Genomic DNA, 18,122 nt, shown 5'->3' on the forward strand with positions numbered 1-18,122 from the left:
ATCTTGGCAGAGAACACGTTGTTTCCCCACCACCCCACCCTCCCCAGTCTTAGACATATTTCTTGTTTCTGATCTTGTCTCTCCTATCACAGAGTCATGTCTCCTATTTCTTACAACACTCCAAATCCCATATCCAATTTTGGGCTACTACATTCTTAGAATATAATATTCTTAATAACTGATTCAAAGAAACTTCAATTTTATGGTGATTTATTTATATGTTCAATCAATAAATATTTTTGAGGACCTGCTATGTTCAAGATATTATTCTAGCCTTATGAAGGCAGAGGGCACATGGCTCAAAAACAATGATTCCTTCCATTGAAGAGTATTTCATCAAATAAGGGAGATGATGATATATGTATACATATATAACAAAAAGGAAAGTGTGCCCCAAAACCATCTTATATTTTTGGAGAGAGGCATATACTATTTCTCCCCACATGTTCCTAATAACTAATTGGAATATTTGCCCCACAACGTTCTGAGATCAGTGGCTGCTTTTTTTTCTTCTTTTCCCAGTTTTGATTTTCAATACCAAAATACTTCTCATGTCCCAACATCAGCGAAGAGTAAACAACATGAGGATTTGATGGTTTCATAGACATATTTTTCTGGACTTGATTCCAAAAAGAAATTTGTCTGATAAATTCAAGAATTGGAAAAATTTGCTTGGCCAATGGGTCAATCTGCTCCAATTTAATGAATGGAGTTAAAAAAAAAAATCCATACCACTTTCAGTATAAAATAAACTTTTATTCTAAAAAGGCACAGATATTATTAGGGGCTTACCATATTTGGAATTAGACTATTGTACATCTCAACCACTGCTACCACTAACAGCTGTCCTAAAGACAGTTCTATACAATAGGCAATGCAACTGATCTTCCTACATTTTTCTGCAGCTAGAGGGACCAAATCAACAAAAAAAGGTCAGTGATGCACAATGCTATTTCAAAATATATTTTCTATATTAGAGGCTGTAATGAAAATGACTTTAGATTTCTTCTCATCTGAGACTTAGGGTAATACACTGTGTTATAGTCACATCTATATGCTCACCTTCAGCTCTCACCACCCACCAGCTCACTGGGGAATACCCACAGAAATGGGAAAAACTGTGTTATATATCATCTTGCCTTAGCTATTTCTCAAGGATAAATGATATACTTTATTTGTCTCCCATAAAATTTATAAAGAAAAAAAGAGAAGTGAGTCAATTTGGCATAACACTACGCTCCTTCGTAAGAACATTCAGCAATACAGTTCAAGAGCACAGTGTTTTTTGAAGATAAAGCAAATAGTTTGCAAGCCTTCTCCTCTTTTTATTACTTAACCAGATTGCAAACATAAAAAGATTAAAGTTAGGGTAGAAGTCAGGAAAGGAACTAATGATTATCTATCAGGAAAAAAAAAGTTAACAAGGCCCAGAAACACACACACACACACACACACACACACACACAACCCAATGACTTTTGTAAGACTACATTAAATGTCCAGAGACATTTTAAACTCTTCAGAGAATAGAGATATGAGAATCTCATCATAATCATCCGGATACAATGGTGTGGGATGCCCAGTACTTCCATGTCCTGGTAGCTTTCATTGTAAGGCATTTTCAAATTCTGAACACTGGGTTATAATGTAATCAACCTTCTGTTGAATTCAACTAAGTTAGAACCTACTGAATAAGCATGTTGATTTAATCAGGTACATTGTACATGAGATATGTCATGGTTATGCTAAGTATGCCATTTCATGGCTTTTTAAAGAAATAATTGAGCATGCTGAGGTCTGAGATTGTTGGGACCAACAGCAAAAAATATGGTATGGTCAGAAATTGCCCATGGCATTTCTAGTTCTAGGCATGTGGGCACCTATACATCAAGCCATTTTACAGACATAAGGTTATGAAAGAATATTATTACTTAGCCAAATTATTCAGTCCTTTCAGGCTAGCTGCATCAACTTTGGAGATTTTGTTGCCTTCAAGATGTAATTCAGTAAGGGAAGGAGGAAGACCTGGAATACAGAAATACAAAAGTTACATTAGCAGATAAACGTAATGATGGGATGTAAAGACTTAATGAAGACAAAGGCCACCAATTTTCTAAAAGACAGAGTGTCAAAGGATTTGCTTTACATCATTTTCATTGGTTTTGATTTTTATCTTTTTTCTTCATCCCTTTCATAACAATATACACTTCTAGAAGTAGTACAGGGGCTTTTTCCTTTTCTCGTAGTTCGATTTTAAACAAAAACATGGACTGTGGTTTCTCACATAGTAGATTTTTGTCTCAGGAATTCTTAGGATACAATTGTAGAACTGAGGTCAAACCCTGAATCTCATTAGTTTCTTACACTTCTGCTAATAAGTTAACACTACCGTGGATAAAAGATGACAACTCTTTATTATATGCTTTATTATAGCATTTGAGCTATAATAAAGAGATCATGTATAAGTTAAACCTATAGGCAAATTTAACTAAGTATCTCATTCATGGGCATTATTAATAATTGACGCTGATATACTGTGCTGGCTTCAGTCTTAATCAGCTTTTCTGCATTAAAAATCAAACACATGGGACGCCTGGGTGGCTCAGGAGGTTTAAGCGTCTGACTTCAGCTCAGGTCATGATCTCACAGTTTCATGGGTTCGAGCCCCACGTTGGGCTCTGTGCTGACAGCTCAGAGCCTGGAGCCTGCTTCGGATTCTGTGTTTCCCTCTGTCCCTCCCCCACTCATGCTCTATCTCTCTCTGTCTCTCAAAAATAAAAAAAAGAAACAAGAAAAACTTTTAAATAAATCAAATGCAAAAACAAACCCAACATCAAATTCCTCTGCAACATGGATGTGTCCAAAGAGCTAAAGATTACTTGGACCTTTCAAATCAAGACTGTTCCCCTACACAAGAGGAATGTGGAGGCCTATAATCAAGCGACCTGCCATATGTAGAACACCTGGGGAAATAATTTCAGATCCAAAGTATCCACAAAACCTCTGGATAGTGCTTCTTGAAAGGCTATGACTTCTAAAAATTTAGTAATATTAATATAAAAGTTTAAATATTTTATTTTCATTTCCTCCTGCCATCTGAGGATGCATTATGCTTTTATACAGCTTTTTAAAGGGCATATTGTTCCACTTACAAGAATAGCACCAACCACGAAGAAAAGAGCAAATTGGTTACATGTAGAACTAACATCTGCTTAGCAGAGAGTGTCGGTTATTTGTCCATAAAGAACAAAATTGGAAAACTGCAGGTTATGTTCGGCATGAAATTGTCATTGCGTGTCACTGAATTCTATCAGTACTGTCTATTTAATGTAAAAGTTTAGTCCATATTTGATTTGACCTTAGTATCAGTTTCTCTATGGTGCTATGTTTTGTGTGGGAGCTGCTAAGGAAGGAATTTCTACTCCCTGCAAGTCTGAAACGTGGTCAACTCTGTGGCACTTTCCCTAATTTATCTCATTTACTTGTTTCAGTTTACAAACTATTTTTTGTTAATCCCTGTTCATAGACGAAGAAACAGAGACTCAAAGTTACAAATTTGGAGACTATCTAGCTGCTAAGTAGGGAAGGTAAAATGTTCCCAGACAGTCAAACGGAGTTAAATTGAACTATAGTTGCTCTTAACTGAATGAAATGAAGTTGAGACAGCATGAGAGAAGCAAGAGGGACTTAACTCCCATAAAGCCACTAGTCTGAGGCAAAGGTTAAAAGTTTCCATATACTTAGAGACAAATACCTCCTTCTGGGAAAGCGAACAAATGAGATAATAGTCATTACGAGTAATGGTTGTCTGGGCAAAATTAGAAGTAACAATTTAAAGCCTGCTTGCACAAGTATTTCTATTTTCCAGGAGCCCTAAAAGAATGTCAACCATAAAGGCATTCTAGGATTGTCTCTTATCCACTGAAAACTAACGACCGCAGATAACGACCGTGGGATTGAAGAATGCTTCCCAAATCCTAGCCCCTCTCCCCTAGGAAAAATGCCTTTACAAGTCTTGCACAATACCCTTTCAGAGAGCAACAGTTCTCTTTCTTGTCGGCTCCCTTATACACAAGTTATCTCTAATAAACTCCACCCACACTCTTTCCCCGCACTTCAGTGTTCATTTCTATGACACTGAGACTCAAGAACCTAGTCTCCGGGGTCCGGTAACAAAATCACAATTGCACAGTTCTTATGACTAAATATCATGAAAACACAGTCACTCTTGGAAGAAGGGATTCTAACCACTCAAGTCTCTTTAGAATACACAAGTGTGGATTTTTAAAATACTCCCATATGTAATTAATGAGGGACTTTATAACAAACCATATTGAATACACATCATTTCTTCCCTATCACCATGAAAAGATAGTATTAAAATGTAGTGTCTCTAGAACAACAATTATCATCACATCCATAACTCTTACCAAGGTTCTAAGTGTCTTCCCTTTTGCAATGTCAGTTTCCCCAAAGTTAAGGTATAGCCAGGAGAAAGTTTGTGGAAGAAAACTTTGCAATAAGATAGAGAGAGGCAAATTTACAAAGAATACCATTAATCTTTGCCACTGTAGCGCTTAGCTAAGGAACCTACACTCTACTTACTTTTTTTGTTGCTTTCCCTTTTCATTTTTAAGGTAAATATGAGAGCTTACCTTGGGCCAGGTACTATGCATGCACATTCAAGTCTTATTTGTGTCTATCCTCACAAATATACTAGAAGATAGGTGTCACTAATACCTCCGTAGATAGTAAAACTGAGGTTTTAGAGATGTGCAATAATTAGCCTAAAGTCACAGAAAGACTAAGTGGCTGAGCCAGACCTCTCACTCCTGTTTTCTAAGTGGAGAAACCATAACTCATCACTTCATTCCACGGCCTTGTGTTTCCATCAGTGATGGTAGACCATTAATGTGGACATTAAGCCTCCCAGAGGCAGCTGATGTTCTGGTGTAAGAATCCAGCCTAAGAGAGGCAGACTCATGTATTTCATCAGCATAAATATGCATAAGAGAGAGGACTTAGGTAAGCAGCAGAATACAGTGGTCACGCACATGGGCTCTGACATCAGCACAGCACAGTCCCAGCTTGGCCACCTCCAAACTCCAAGACCTTGGTCACAATTTACTTCATGTCGTTAAGCTTTGGTTTTCCGTATTTATTAAGCAGGCATGATAATATTCCTAGAGAGGAATGGTTTGAGATTCATATAGAAAAATCCACAAAAAGCATTTGGCACAATACCTGCTACTAAATAAGGGCTGAACAAAATTTAGTTACTGTAATTTTTATAGTAAGTGTTTAATAAATTAAGCTAGAAATGGTGAGAAGAGAGTACATAGAATAGGGAGAAGATGTGAGGAATATAGATCCCTAAGTGATGAAATGTGTCACTGAAAGATATTTTGGAGGATGCATTAAAAAGGACAGCAAAATCAAACACTGGTTCCAGTTTTTTTATTTGGCCTTCTATAGCTCTATGGCCGTAGGCAAAATGTATGCGTATATATTCTATACAAAAATATAATTAAATAATTAAAATATTACTAAAACTGATGTGCCTGGGTGGTTCAGTAGGTTGAGCATCTGACTTCCACTCAGGTCATGATCTCACAGTCGTGGGAATGAACCCTGCATCGAGCCCCACATTGAGCGTGAAGCCTGCTTGGGATCCTCTCTGCCCCTCTCCCTCTCTGTCTTACACTCTCACACTCTCTTTCTCAAAACAAATAAATATTTTTTTAAAGAATGACACTCGTTACATGCAACAAGTTGGAGGCTCAATATGAAAGTGCTTTATAAACTATAAATGAGTATCTATCATCTATCTATCTATCTATCTATCTATTATCTATCTATCTATATCAGTAGTTGCTGTTATGGGCATAAAAACATCTTCTGTAGCAAAAAGACTATGGAGAGAGCAAGGGGTAGTAAAAAACCATTCTATGGAATATGTACTCACAGGAGCTGACGTTTCTGTGGAAGCACAATAAAAGGTAATTGTTTTCTGTGGGCAAGAACCTACATTTTGTGCCCAGTCCAAGAACAAGATATCTAAGCTGAGAAAGGGCCAGATGGAGGGGAAACATGGAGAATACAGCTGGGCTTTTGAAAGACTAAAACCCTGGGCCAGGTAAAATGTGAAAATTAGAGGAATTTCTTTATGGTGATTAGATTTCTTTTCTTTATGGCTTATGTGTCTCTCCCAGGTAGCCCTTAGCACAATGACCTTAACCCCATGGCTGTGTAGTGATTGCTATTTATTTTCCGGCTTTGCTCTAGGTAATAAGGTCCATGAAGGCAGGCAGTATACCCTATTCACTGTCCTGTCTCCAGTGTTTGGTACTTTGCCTAAGCAAAATGAGTGTTAAAACATTTTTACAAATAATAAAAGGTAATATTAATCCACTATTTATTTACTTACATGCCTGATATTTTTCTAATTAGTTATTTAATCATTAGACAATCTAATGAGTTGTATGTTGGTGTTATTACCACTTTACCAATAAAGAAGTTAAAGCATAAATATTGAATAACTTTTGAATAACTATTGAATAATGAGGTCTTAGAGCCAGTTAGGGACACACTGAACTCAAGCAAATAGACCAAAATCCATATTCTCTACAACACTATTATATAAGACTTATTATATAAGTGGCCACTATGGATCCTCTTATTCAGAGTAAGATGGAAAGGAATTCACTAAAAGATTGGAGACTCAATGTAAAAATTGGCTCAATTTCTGAGGTGTTCCCATGTATCTTTTTTCCTTTAACACCAGCAAGGGATTCTATTCTTTAAATAACTGTACTTTTTCCCCTGTGTTCTCACAATTCTTTAACATGAAATCATTATGTGTAAGTTATATCTTAGAAGAGACTTTATAGGTCTTGCCATCTCTACAATGAGCCTAAATGGCCCAGGGGTCATCCAGGCTCAATAGAAACAAGGGTAGACAATTTACTGGAAATAACTGGAAATGTCCAGTAAAGACAATTTACTGGAAGTTGGCTGCTTCAGTCACCGTTTAAATTTCCAAAACAATTTTTTTGAATGTTAAAGTTGTTATATTTGGATGTTCAAACTGCTTTGGAGAATTTTCTATCACCTTGCGGGATGGTGGTTATATTGGTGTCGGCAATGCGGATGTAGGACAGCTTCTTCATTCCCTGGAAGGCTCCATTTTCAATTCCCGAGCTCTTCAGTGGGTTGGTGCCCAGTTCTACAAATGCAAAAAGTGCAAAGTTCTTAGAGAACAATATTAGGATATTGCAAATCAGAGTCATGTCTGTTTCAACAAGGAGTTTAAGAGAAATTTGGGTCAATAACAGCTTGACTGAAAAACAAAACAGAAATTAATGAACACGCTCTTCATAGGGATAGCAAACTAAGGTAAAATTTTCTCTCATTAAAACAAACAAAAACCAAACAATAACAATAAAACACAAAGATTTGTGGTAAAAGCAATTGGTTTGCCTGGAAATCAACAAACACAAGTGTTTATAAGTCACACTTATGGTGGGGCTATTACTTTCCTGAGATGAGTTGCAATGCTAAATAATCTGAAACTAGCATTTTGTAAGCCAATTATAAAATCACCATTTGTTATCACGATTAGAACACATTTGTTAAAACAAATGATTTATGAATGTTCACAATAGAAACAATCCCCACTGTGGAAAGGTATCCCCCACACATCTCTAATTAATTACTACTTAATTCCATCCATTCCATTGCATCTTGGCCATACACGAGGGTGACTTTGGGCCTACAGTTTTCTCCACACTCCCAGATCCTTAAGATTGAGGAACAAAAACATTGTAAAGCACAGATTCAAAATCTCATGTCTGCTGGTCTTGCTACTGTTCCTGGTATAGGCTAAAGACATGCCAGTTCTAGCTAATTTCCCTTCCTGCAGCTAAAGCTTACTTGGAATCTTTTAAGGTGAACCTTCAATCCTGGCCTTAGAGTTATAAGAATATCTGTACCTACGACGATCATCTGGTTCAGGCCATTGAACACAGCTTTTCGCACTTTGGTGATCTCATTCTCGTGAGCACGCAGCTCCTGAAGAGTTTTGGGCATTTTTTCTGGCAATTCCTTCAGATGATTCTTGGACAGATAAAGTCGTTCCAATTTCAACAAAGGTGTAAATGCTCCAGGGCTGATTTTGCTAATTTTGTTGTTGACAAGGATCAACGTCTGTAGATAGTGAACAAAAACAACATGTATATAATAGGTGTGTAGTTTATTTATTTCATTCATGAGACTAACAGAGAAATCTACAAAACTGCAAGAGATCAGAAAAGAATTAACCAAATGTGATTCTTTCATTTCAGAAGTGTAATGAGGATCTGAACATCAGAAATTAAGGTGATGAAATATAGATTATAATATAGATACAGAGACACTTAATTTTTCAACAGTAAATACTCCTAAAGATTGAAATTATGAGAGTAACCCAAAATGCCTGAAAACAAGCCAATGCCACAGGCATCCATCCCCCAGTCAACTTTTTAACCTAAAAATCCAAATTCATTGACTGCTGTCACGGATTCCACTGCAATAGGATGGCATTGATTTGTCCTGTCATCAGCAATGCAAGACATAAAATTTTCTTGCAGCCTTACAAATTTAGATAAAACTTTTCCCCAAAAGTTTGCCAAATTGGTATATTATGTTGTAGCTCACTGTAATTTCTTTGGATTTCTTGGTCACTTGAAAGGTAAAATCAATTTCCTTTTGTTCGGTATCTTATGGAAAGAAAGATTTGCGTGATCACAATACTTCTCATTTTTATTACATTTTAATATATTTAATAACTGGTTTATAGAAAATAAAGATATAGTTAACATGAAATGCAGAGCCTTAATATTTTTTATTCTGTTTTTATCCTTTTTACATATAAGGTTTTATATAGTCAAGTATGTTAATATTTTTGGTAATTCTTAAATTTTTGTTCCTGCCTTCTCCTAATATAGAAAACTACTTCTGGGGCGCCTGGGTGGCTCAGTCGGTTGAGCGCCCGACTTCGGCTCAGGTCACGATCTCACAGTCCGTGAGTTCGAGCCCCGCGTCGGGCTCTGGGCTGATGGCTCAGAGCCTGGAGCCTGCTTCCGACTCTGTGTCTCCCTCTCTCTCTGCCCCTCCCCCGTTCATGCTCTGTCTCTCTCTGTCCCAAAAATAAACGTTAAAAAAAAATAAAAAAAAAAAAAAAGAAAAGAAAATTACTTCTCATTCCTTATTGTTACACATATAGCTATTGCTAAACTTAGTTTTGGGCTACTTCTTTCTTTTCCAATGATATGTATGTCTATAGAACCATACTCCTTATTATTCCAAGTCTTCTTGTCAACTAATCCTATGGGATTCGGGATAATTTTATCCAGGTCTGAGAAACTTGCTTTTCAGTTGTAGTGCACTTTGTGCATATATGAAAATGCACAGGGACAAAAAATAAGACAATGAGAACTTACACTATCAGAAATGCAGAAATACTTTCTGAAGGTAACAGCTGGTAGGTTAACCCATGTACATCCTCATGTTGGTCCCATTGTTTGACTAATTAAACCTTATCACAAGTAACAATCTTTCAACTGATCCTAAAAGATGCATGGGTTGGTTAAAACAAAATCCCAGGAAATCCCAAAGCATATTACAAAAAATTCAAACACCCGCCATGGTTCAAGTCATAGGATATTAATATTTACAAGCAAAATGTCCAGGAAATTAGTAACAGCAGAGCTAGAAGAGCGGTCTAAGAGGAGCTGCATCGTTGAAAGACACCCAACATGGCAGATGCTTAATTAATTATGAAGAAAGAGGAGAGCATCTATTGCCATCTATGGAAGAAAACTATGAAAGCTTGGCATCAGTAAATGTATTAAACGTGGTCTGAAAATCTGCTTATTTTACATTAAATGTCAAAACCTATTATGCAGAATCACCCTGATGATGATTTCAGCCAATAAAATATTACTTTGTTCACTAGGTAATAATTAAATAACACCTCTACCTGTGAGCACGCCATAGTACTAGTGTATTCAGTACACTGGGAATAATAATAGCACCTACAGGGGGTTATTGTGAGAGTCAAAGCACAGTGATGCATATGGACTTCTTTGCAAAGCACTTTTCAAATGGCATTGCTGGTTGAATGTCTTAATCCAGTGGAAATCACACCTGCTTTCAAATTAAAATACATTTGAAAAATAAATATAAGCTATGAAAATTTCGGTCATAATGAGGTAAACTTTTAAGAGCTATATGAGCTAGAACTTCACATAAAACAGATCCACAAGCGAAAACAAAGTTATTTGTGTATATACAGTATTTGTAAAGATGGCTGATGTTAGTTCCATGCATGCTGATACCTATTTAAGAAAGCACACTCATAAAATAACAGGCAATGACAAGATTGTAAGATAGGAATAAACTAATTACATTGGCTAACGCCAAAGGCCAGCAAAAACAGAGAAAGAGTCAAAGGTGAACCTCAGGTAGTCATCAGGAGATCAGCTAATGAAAAGAAGGAACCTCTTCCCATAAACAGCCTGAGATGATCTCTGAAAATGGTTCACCTCTCACTTGATCCAGAAAATCCTACAAAATCATGCAAGTCGAGACAATCAAATCTTTGTGTTCATTTTAAAAACGCATGTGAGATTTCCCAGGACATCAAGGAAAAGCCACCGATTATCTGAAGGATGTCACTTTGCAGAAGCCACATGTGCCACCCTGTCACTACGATCGTGGAGTTGGTAGCTGTGCCCAGGCCAGAGAGTGAAGCTGGACACAGGTGGCTCAGAAAGAGTGCCGAGTTTTTACTGAATATGCTTAAAAAGTGCAGAGAGTAGAGCTGAACTTAAGGGTTTAGATGTAGATTCTCTGGTCATTGAGCACATCCAAGTGAACAAAGCCAAGATGCAGGAGTTAAACTTATAGGGCTTATGGTTGGATTAACCCCTACCTGAGATAATCCTTACTGTAAAAGAGCAGATTCCTCTTAAATCAGAAGAGGAGGATGCACAGAACAAAAAGATATCACAGAAGAAACTGAAGAAACAAAAACTTATGGCCCAGAGTCAATTCTGCAAAAGATAAATGCAAACAAGAGTGAAAACAGAAAGAAAAGAAAAAGGAAAGAAAGAAAGAAAGAAAGAAAGAAAGAAAGAAAGAAGAGAAAAGAGAAAGACAAGTAGAATCGACTCATCAAGACTTTGCTAAGAGGTGAGAGAAGTCAGAGGAGAAGAGAACTTACTGCTTGCGGGCAGGAAATGACTTGAGCATCACATAGACTAAAATTGAAGCATAGCCTCAAAAATCAGCACAACCTACTTCCTTTCCTTGGTAACTAAATAAAAAGGGATCTAGCCTGGGAGGTATGGGAGAGGAGATGAAAAGAAAACAGGCAATGGAAATGGAGTGGAAGAAAGAATAAAAGCATTTTCACCACCTTCATCCAAGAAGGTGATCGAAAGTTACAAACTTCCAGTTAAATGAGGGCTGGGATGTAAGGTACAACATTACGACTGCAGCCAACATTGGGGTATGGTATATTTGAAGGGTGCTAAGAGAGTAAGTCTTAAAAGGTCTCCTCGCAAGGTCACAAGGAAAAATACATTTTTTTTCTTTTCACACACAAACACACACACACACACACACACACATTGTTCAAGATGAAGGATATTAACTAAACTTATTGTGGTGATCACTTTGCAATATATGAAGTCATTATGCTGTATACCTTAAACTTATACAGTGCTGTGTGTCAATTATATTTCAACACAATTGAAACAAAAAAATGTTAAAGCCTGACTTAGTATTATTTCTCCAAAACCACTAATGCAGGTTTATACTGTACCAGGTATCGTTTTAAGGGACTGTATGGTTACTATCATTTTTATAGGCAATAAACGTACAGAGTCAATTCAGAATGCTCTCAAGTTTGCATCCCAAGATTTGGCTCTTATTTGCTGTGTGACTAGGAACAAGTAACTGAATAAGTAACCTCTCTGTGCCTGAGTGTCCTCATCTGTATAAGGGAGTTATCAAGAGTGTCTACCTCATAAGAAGAGTTGTAAGAATTACATAAGTGACTGTATATAGGTATTAAGCCTAGTATGTAGTAATTGCTACACAAATGTTTGTTATTATGAAACTTTTGACAATTTTTTATTTTTAATTAAAAAGAACTTCCTTACTAGATTTATTAAGCATTTATTCAAAGGAAATATATGAAAAGTTGGCATTGTAATACTTAATTTTCCATTATTTCACAGAATAATTATGTTTTTTCTATTACATAGAAAAGTATTATATTACATTTCTATAAGTATAAAACTACTCTTGCACAGCATATACTACTCATTATGAGACACAGAGTTTAAATTGATCAAATTATTGAGAAAAAAGGAAGCTTTCTGTTAAATCCTTTCTATTTTAATCTTTGCTAAATTTTCATTTCTCTTCTTCCTTCTCATTCAAGCGTGCCTTTCCTGGCTGAAATTATAACGTTTATTTGCAAAATAACAAGTTTAGAAATGATCATGAATGAAAGAGTAAGAGAAAAATAGCTGGTTAACATTCCCTGAACAGTTGGAAGCTCTAATAAACTCTTCCTCTCTTCAATGTATACTTTGAAGTAGAAGGAAAGAGATTCCAAGATAGTAGTTGCCTAAAACATACTGAGAGGGAGACGTGGAAAAGAAAGAACATCTTATTACAAATGCCAGATTTAATGAGAGTGTCACAGAAACTAGATATCTCTTATTTAAGGCTATAAGGAGGTCAAACAAATTATTCAGATTATACTTAAACATACAGTAATTTGAGATTAGAGTAAGAGAATTCTCCTTCCTTAAAAAAGTACCTTTAGGGTGAAGTTATAAAAATAAAATGAAGCCTTTAAATTTTAGCTCATTGGAAATAACATTAAATTTTTCTTAATCTTCTAACATATTCAATGACAGTTTGAAGAGTCATTAACAGACTGTGTTGGTTTCACCATCAGCTCACTCCAAGTGAAAACATACCATGAAGGCAGAGAAAACGTGAGTTGGGGCTCAGGTCTGTATCTTATCAGTAGAAATGGATCCCATCGCTTCAAGATTTGAGATCTCTAGCTCACGCCTTATCTTCACTCTTTGCAGCCTGTATCTTTCCCTCCAGCCAACTCCTGTATCTGCTTATTTTCTTTGCCTTGCCTGTCCTTTCACACAGAAAACCTCTTTTCTTCTCTTCCTTTCAAAATTCTGCTAACCCTCTAGATCCTTTGTCCAATATTCTCTCAAATACTAACTGGTAACCTGATGTAGGACATGTCTGATTTGACTCTTTCTTAGTACCCATAACATTATCTCTACATCTCATAACTATGCAATTCTCTCCTTTTTTTTTCTGAAAATTCTAATGCTTTACATTGTATTTTTAATGTTAAGCAAAACTCTGCTCCCCTGAAATTTCCACTCAGTTGCCAATAGGACAATTCTGTCACTTTGTAGTTGAAGTAAGTAAATTCAATTTCTCGTCTCCAATATGGCCCTTCATATATGTCACTCGTGACCTTTTTTCATTCAATTTAGATGTCCACATCTCTGTCAACTGTGCCTATAAGAGATGATTTCCAGATTCTTTATCCCCATGATGATAATTCTGAAGATACTTAAAGGTTAATGCCCTTCTAAAAATGTCTTGCCCAGGACCAGACTCAATACTTCAAGAGGGGCCTACAGTGAGGTGTTTGGCATTTATTATGGACATTGAAACCCAGCTTCTTTATAATAAGCGTGCAATGATATTCTGAGGGGAGACTACATTCTACTCATCCCACAGGTAGAGAGCTGGACTAAAAATACAGTTCATAGGGATTCTGATGACCTACCTGAAAAGGCAATGCACTTTCTCTTACAGAAGGCTGCCTTAGCAATACTTAACCCTATTTGATTGGGTTGGTCTTTCTCCATTTATAACGTACTTTCTCCCAACTACAGTTATACTCATTCTTTGTTCTATGTGACCTTCCTCTATGTCCTGGGAAGTGAACTTGGAAACTGCCTAACCCAGATGACCCTAACCTCTGACCTCTCATTAGGTTCATCCATAGGAGACACTGACAGGAAATCAGGAGGTGGGAATACAGTTCCCCACTTCTCTCAAAGTGGGCTTGCATACTTCATAACGCTTTGTTGGCTCCTATATCCCTTTGTAAATAGTCCCTTCAGTAAAGCCTTCTCTGTGAACCCTTTTGAGAGTGCCATTAATTTTCTGCTGGAATCCTATCCGGTACACTGGATGTGTGACACTATAATAATGACAATAAAAGCACAGATACAGACAAGAATGAAGCATGCATACTCCTGCATACAAAGCAAGATCTAGATATATAGATATAGATGTTTGGAGATAGAATTATATTTACTAAGTAAAACATGGATGTTTATCCCTTTTTCTATTGGTGCCAATCTTTGAGCCTTTAAAACACTTGCACCTCTTAGAAAATGAATGAAAGAAAACAAAAAGAAATAAATGAATGCTAAGATCAGTAGTCCATTTTGTTCGCCTAATGAAGTACTATCTAACTGGGGAGATAAAGACTTTTATTCATGAAACATAAGAGAAGATTAAGATATATGTATTTTTAGGAAGCAAATACTAAAGATATATGGGGTATATGCAAGAAAACTGGCTGACTTTTAGGGGTTAATGAATACGATGTTTTGCGCCCCTCTCGCTCCCTAAACAGAGAATTTAATCAACACTTATGTGTTGATTTATTACCATATAGTACCCCAGGCCTTACCTAAGTTTTGTTTTGAAAAATCCTCTGAGTCAGATCTTGTTACAACTCACAAACCAACCAACAAACAAATACACAAAGAATCCTTACATGAAGGTTCTTCAGGTTCTTGAAGTCTCCATCTTTGATTTCGGTTATCTTGTTGTTTTGCAAGTCCAGCAGCGTAGTGTCAGGAGGGAGCTCTTTTGGCACTTTTTCCAAACCTTGCATGAGAGTAAAAGTGACGTATAGTCAGTAAAAGGGGCACATGACTACACAATCACAAGGGATGTGTTTGCAAAGAAATCAGTGTTACAATGAAAATTTTACCAGTACCATAATTTTCTTCTTCTAGGAATTATACCGATTGTAGTTTAAAATATCTGCTTTATTTTTCCCAAAGAAGTCAAAGGATGTATACAAAGGATACATATATATATAAAGGTTACATATATGTATATTCAAGTATAAATAAACACATCATCTTCCCCATGTAATTACTTTTCTGAATAAAAGTAAAATTTATATTTTGTAAGAGAGTGGCTCAACTTTCTCAGTGCACATTGTTTTACCTCACTGTTCTTGTTTTAACAATCAATTCCTTTGATAAATGTTAAGTGCAAGCGACCTCTAAATCTATACTTTCTGCATAAATATACCATGAGTAGAGAAGAGCTTCAGCCAAATCATCAAAGACCCTTTAGACCTAACATGACATTGCCACAGATATACATTTAAAATGCCTCTCTTGGGGCGTCTGGTGGCTCAGTTGGTTAAGCGTCAATCTCGTGCGGTTCGGGAGTTTGAGCCCCGCATCAGGCTCTGTGCTGACAGCTCAGAGCCTAGAGCCTGTTTTGAATTCTGTGTCTCCCTCTCTCTCTGCTCCTCCCCCGCTCAAACTCTGTCTCTCTCTGTGTGTCTCAAAAATAATTAAGATTAAAAAAATTAAAATACCTCTCTCTCTTCCATTGGCTTTGTTTCATATTGGTGTAGGTCATTAAGCAAAAATGTGATATTCTATTGACTCAAATTCATGTGATCATTTCTGTATTTTAGGTTGTATCACATAAACCAGAAAAGTTGTTTAACCTCTCCATCATATCTGAAACTTGAATTCTTTCATTCATTCAACAAAGCTTTACGGAATACTTCCTAGACACCATCAATTTATTAGGCCCGGGGGACACAGCAGGAACAAGACAGAAATTGTCCACATCCCCACAGAACATATGATTCAATGTTTTCCATTACAAAGAAAATTTCTACAGGGACTACAACTGCTATGTTGCAAAGGTATCTTTCCAATTTTGAATTTTACGGGAGTACAGACTGTGGAATTACCATTGCAGTCATAGTGCTATATTCGTGTCTTCCATGAAAATTGCAGAGAATATTCCTGAAATCACCTACCTTCTATGTTCTCTGCAAATAATTTTTTACTCACATTGTCACATTATCAGAGATCAACTATCGTTATAAATTTAAATAGCGAAATGCAGGCGATGCTAAACATGTACAAATATATTCCAAGAACTCACTACAGAAACAGTTCACAGAGAAGAAACAAGAGTGAAGTGTTTTCAGCGATGAACAGCTATCTTATGTAGGAGGATATTTAACTGCTCTATGCAGTCATGATTGCTGCCATTTTCAGAAATGTCAGATTGATAATTTCATGCAATTAGGAGTGGCAGGCTTCTGCCAAATCATTGATAATTAGTGTTCTCCAACCAAGAAAAGACACATTTCCTTTCCTTTGGAAAAAAGTTCCCATCTACATTTCATTATTAGTCTGTGGGCTTCTCTGTCAAAGTTTTAATCTCCACTTATGCTTACTTTTACATATTATTGAACTTAAATCCTAGTGACTCTCTTAACATTTGTTTAATGCCAAAGTGCAGATAAATGTCAGATGTGGAGAGGGAAAAAATGATATATCATTTTTGATATATCATTTGGCTAACAATTTTGATTATTTTGTCCTGGAATTTTAGGAACTGCTTGAGGTGAATTATATACGTCATTTTTCTGAAGATTTAATGTCAAAAAATCTTCAGGCTTGTGATTTTTGCATTTTAGTGTTTAGAAAGTCATTTTCTCGATTAAAATCATAACCCTACCATCTACTCTGAGCTACTAGTAAATTTATATCTATTTGGAGGATTTATAGAGCAGTATTTTTATTAAAGCTTTCTACTGATGTCGCTTTATAGTTTATAAAAACTGAAAATATGTTATCTTATTTAACTTACATCAATCTGGCAAGATAGGTAAGGCTGTAGGGTGATTTTACTTTTCCAGATGATTTTTAGAAAAGGCTTCATGCCGTGAGCAACTCACATAAGAGGGTCAAAGTGCAGACTAGAACACAATTTTCCTGTATCCCCAACAAGAGCTATTTTTTTTAGAAAAAATTTTTAATGTTTATTTAGTTTTGAAAGGAAGAGAGAGAGACAGAGCATGAGCAGGGGAGGGGCAGAGAGAGAGGGAGCTGTCAGCCCAGAGCCTGACATGGGGCTCAAACCCATGAACCGGGGATCATGACCTGAGCTGAAGTCTGATGCTCAACAGACTGAGCCACGCAGGCACCCCAGAACCATTCTGATGTCAGATGCAATCACATGTTGTACATTTAAGGTCTAGACAGGGCATTGAACTTGCTCAACAACTAAAGGCAGAGTACAATGGGGACATTATCCCAGTTATGATTTCTTAAAATGTCACAAAGGAAAGGACCATTAAGTAACAGCTTGTCTATGATTCCCAAATGCTGATCAGGGAGACACTACAATGAGATTCCTACCAGTCTACATCAAACAAAATTCGACAAAAATAAGTGCAACTGAGTGTGTTTTTAATGTAAATTACACACCCACACCCACATATACACAAACACACACACACATTTCTGAGACGAGCATCTGCCTCCATTTCAAATATACCTTCTTAAAAAAATAATTCTGATAGCAGACGGCAGGTTGTTGTTACTTTGTTGCATTTGGTTTTGATCTTATAAGAAATCAACTTGTTCAACATTCAAAACTTCACTTGTCCCAGAAATTAGGAGACTTCTAATATAGACCGAGGCTCTCTTTTATAGGTAATTTAAATTTAATGGAGTTATATGGCTTCTCTAAGGCATCTCATGTTTAACCTAAACCAAGAACAAGGTGACATGAGTCCTCACTCTAGATCTACCCGATGTGCCATAGATGTATGTAAACACGGCACATATTTTTTTTAAAAGATGCTGATCTACACTGTTCCTTAAACATACTGTGCTGATTCTTAAATACTTGTTTTTATTTACAATTTATGTTTTATGGAATATTCCACCCACTCA

At 36.4% G+C, this 18,122-nt stretch overlaps 1 protein-coding gene across 2 annotated transcripts in view; it reads right to left on the minus strand.

Annotated features, from left to right (window-relative positions):
- The window catches only part of DCN (decorin), a 42,479-nt gene that overhangs the window by 8,075 nt on the left and 16,282 nt on the right, over window positions 1-18,122 (minus strand). For both annotated transcript variants that reach the window (XM_042947347.1, XM_042947348.1), the window contains exons 3-6: window positions 14,891-15,003; window positions 7,992-8,205; window positions 7,112-7,225; window positions 1,932-2,025 (exon numbers count right to left, since the gene is read on the minus strand). In XM_042947347.1, the coding sequence (XP_042803281.1) occupies window positions 1,932-2,025; window positions 7,112-7,225; window positions 7,992-8,205; window positions 14,891-15,003 (535 nt within the window). The remainder of the gene's footprint in view (window positions 1-1,931; window positions 2,026-7,111; window positions 7,226-7,991; window positions 8,206-14,890; window positions 15,004-18,122) is intronic.

The sequence above is a fragment of the Panthera leo genome, chromosome B4 (assembly GCF_018350215.1).
Source record: "Panthera leo isolate Ple1 chromosome B4, P.leo_Ple1_pat1.1, whole genome shotgun sequence".
In the NCBI taxonomy this organism is placed as follows: Eukaryota; Metazoa; Chordata; class Mammalia; order Carnivora; family Felidae; genus Panthera; species Panthera leo.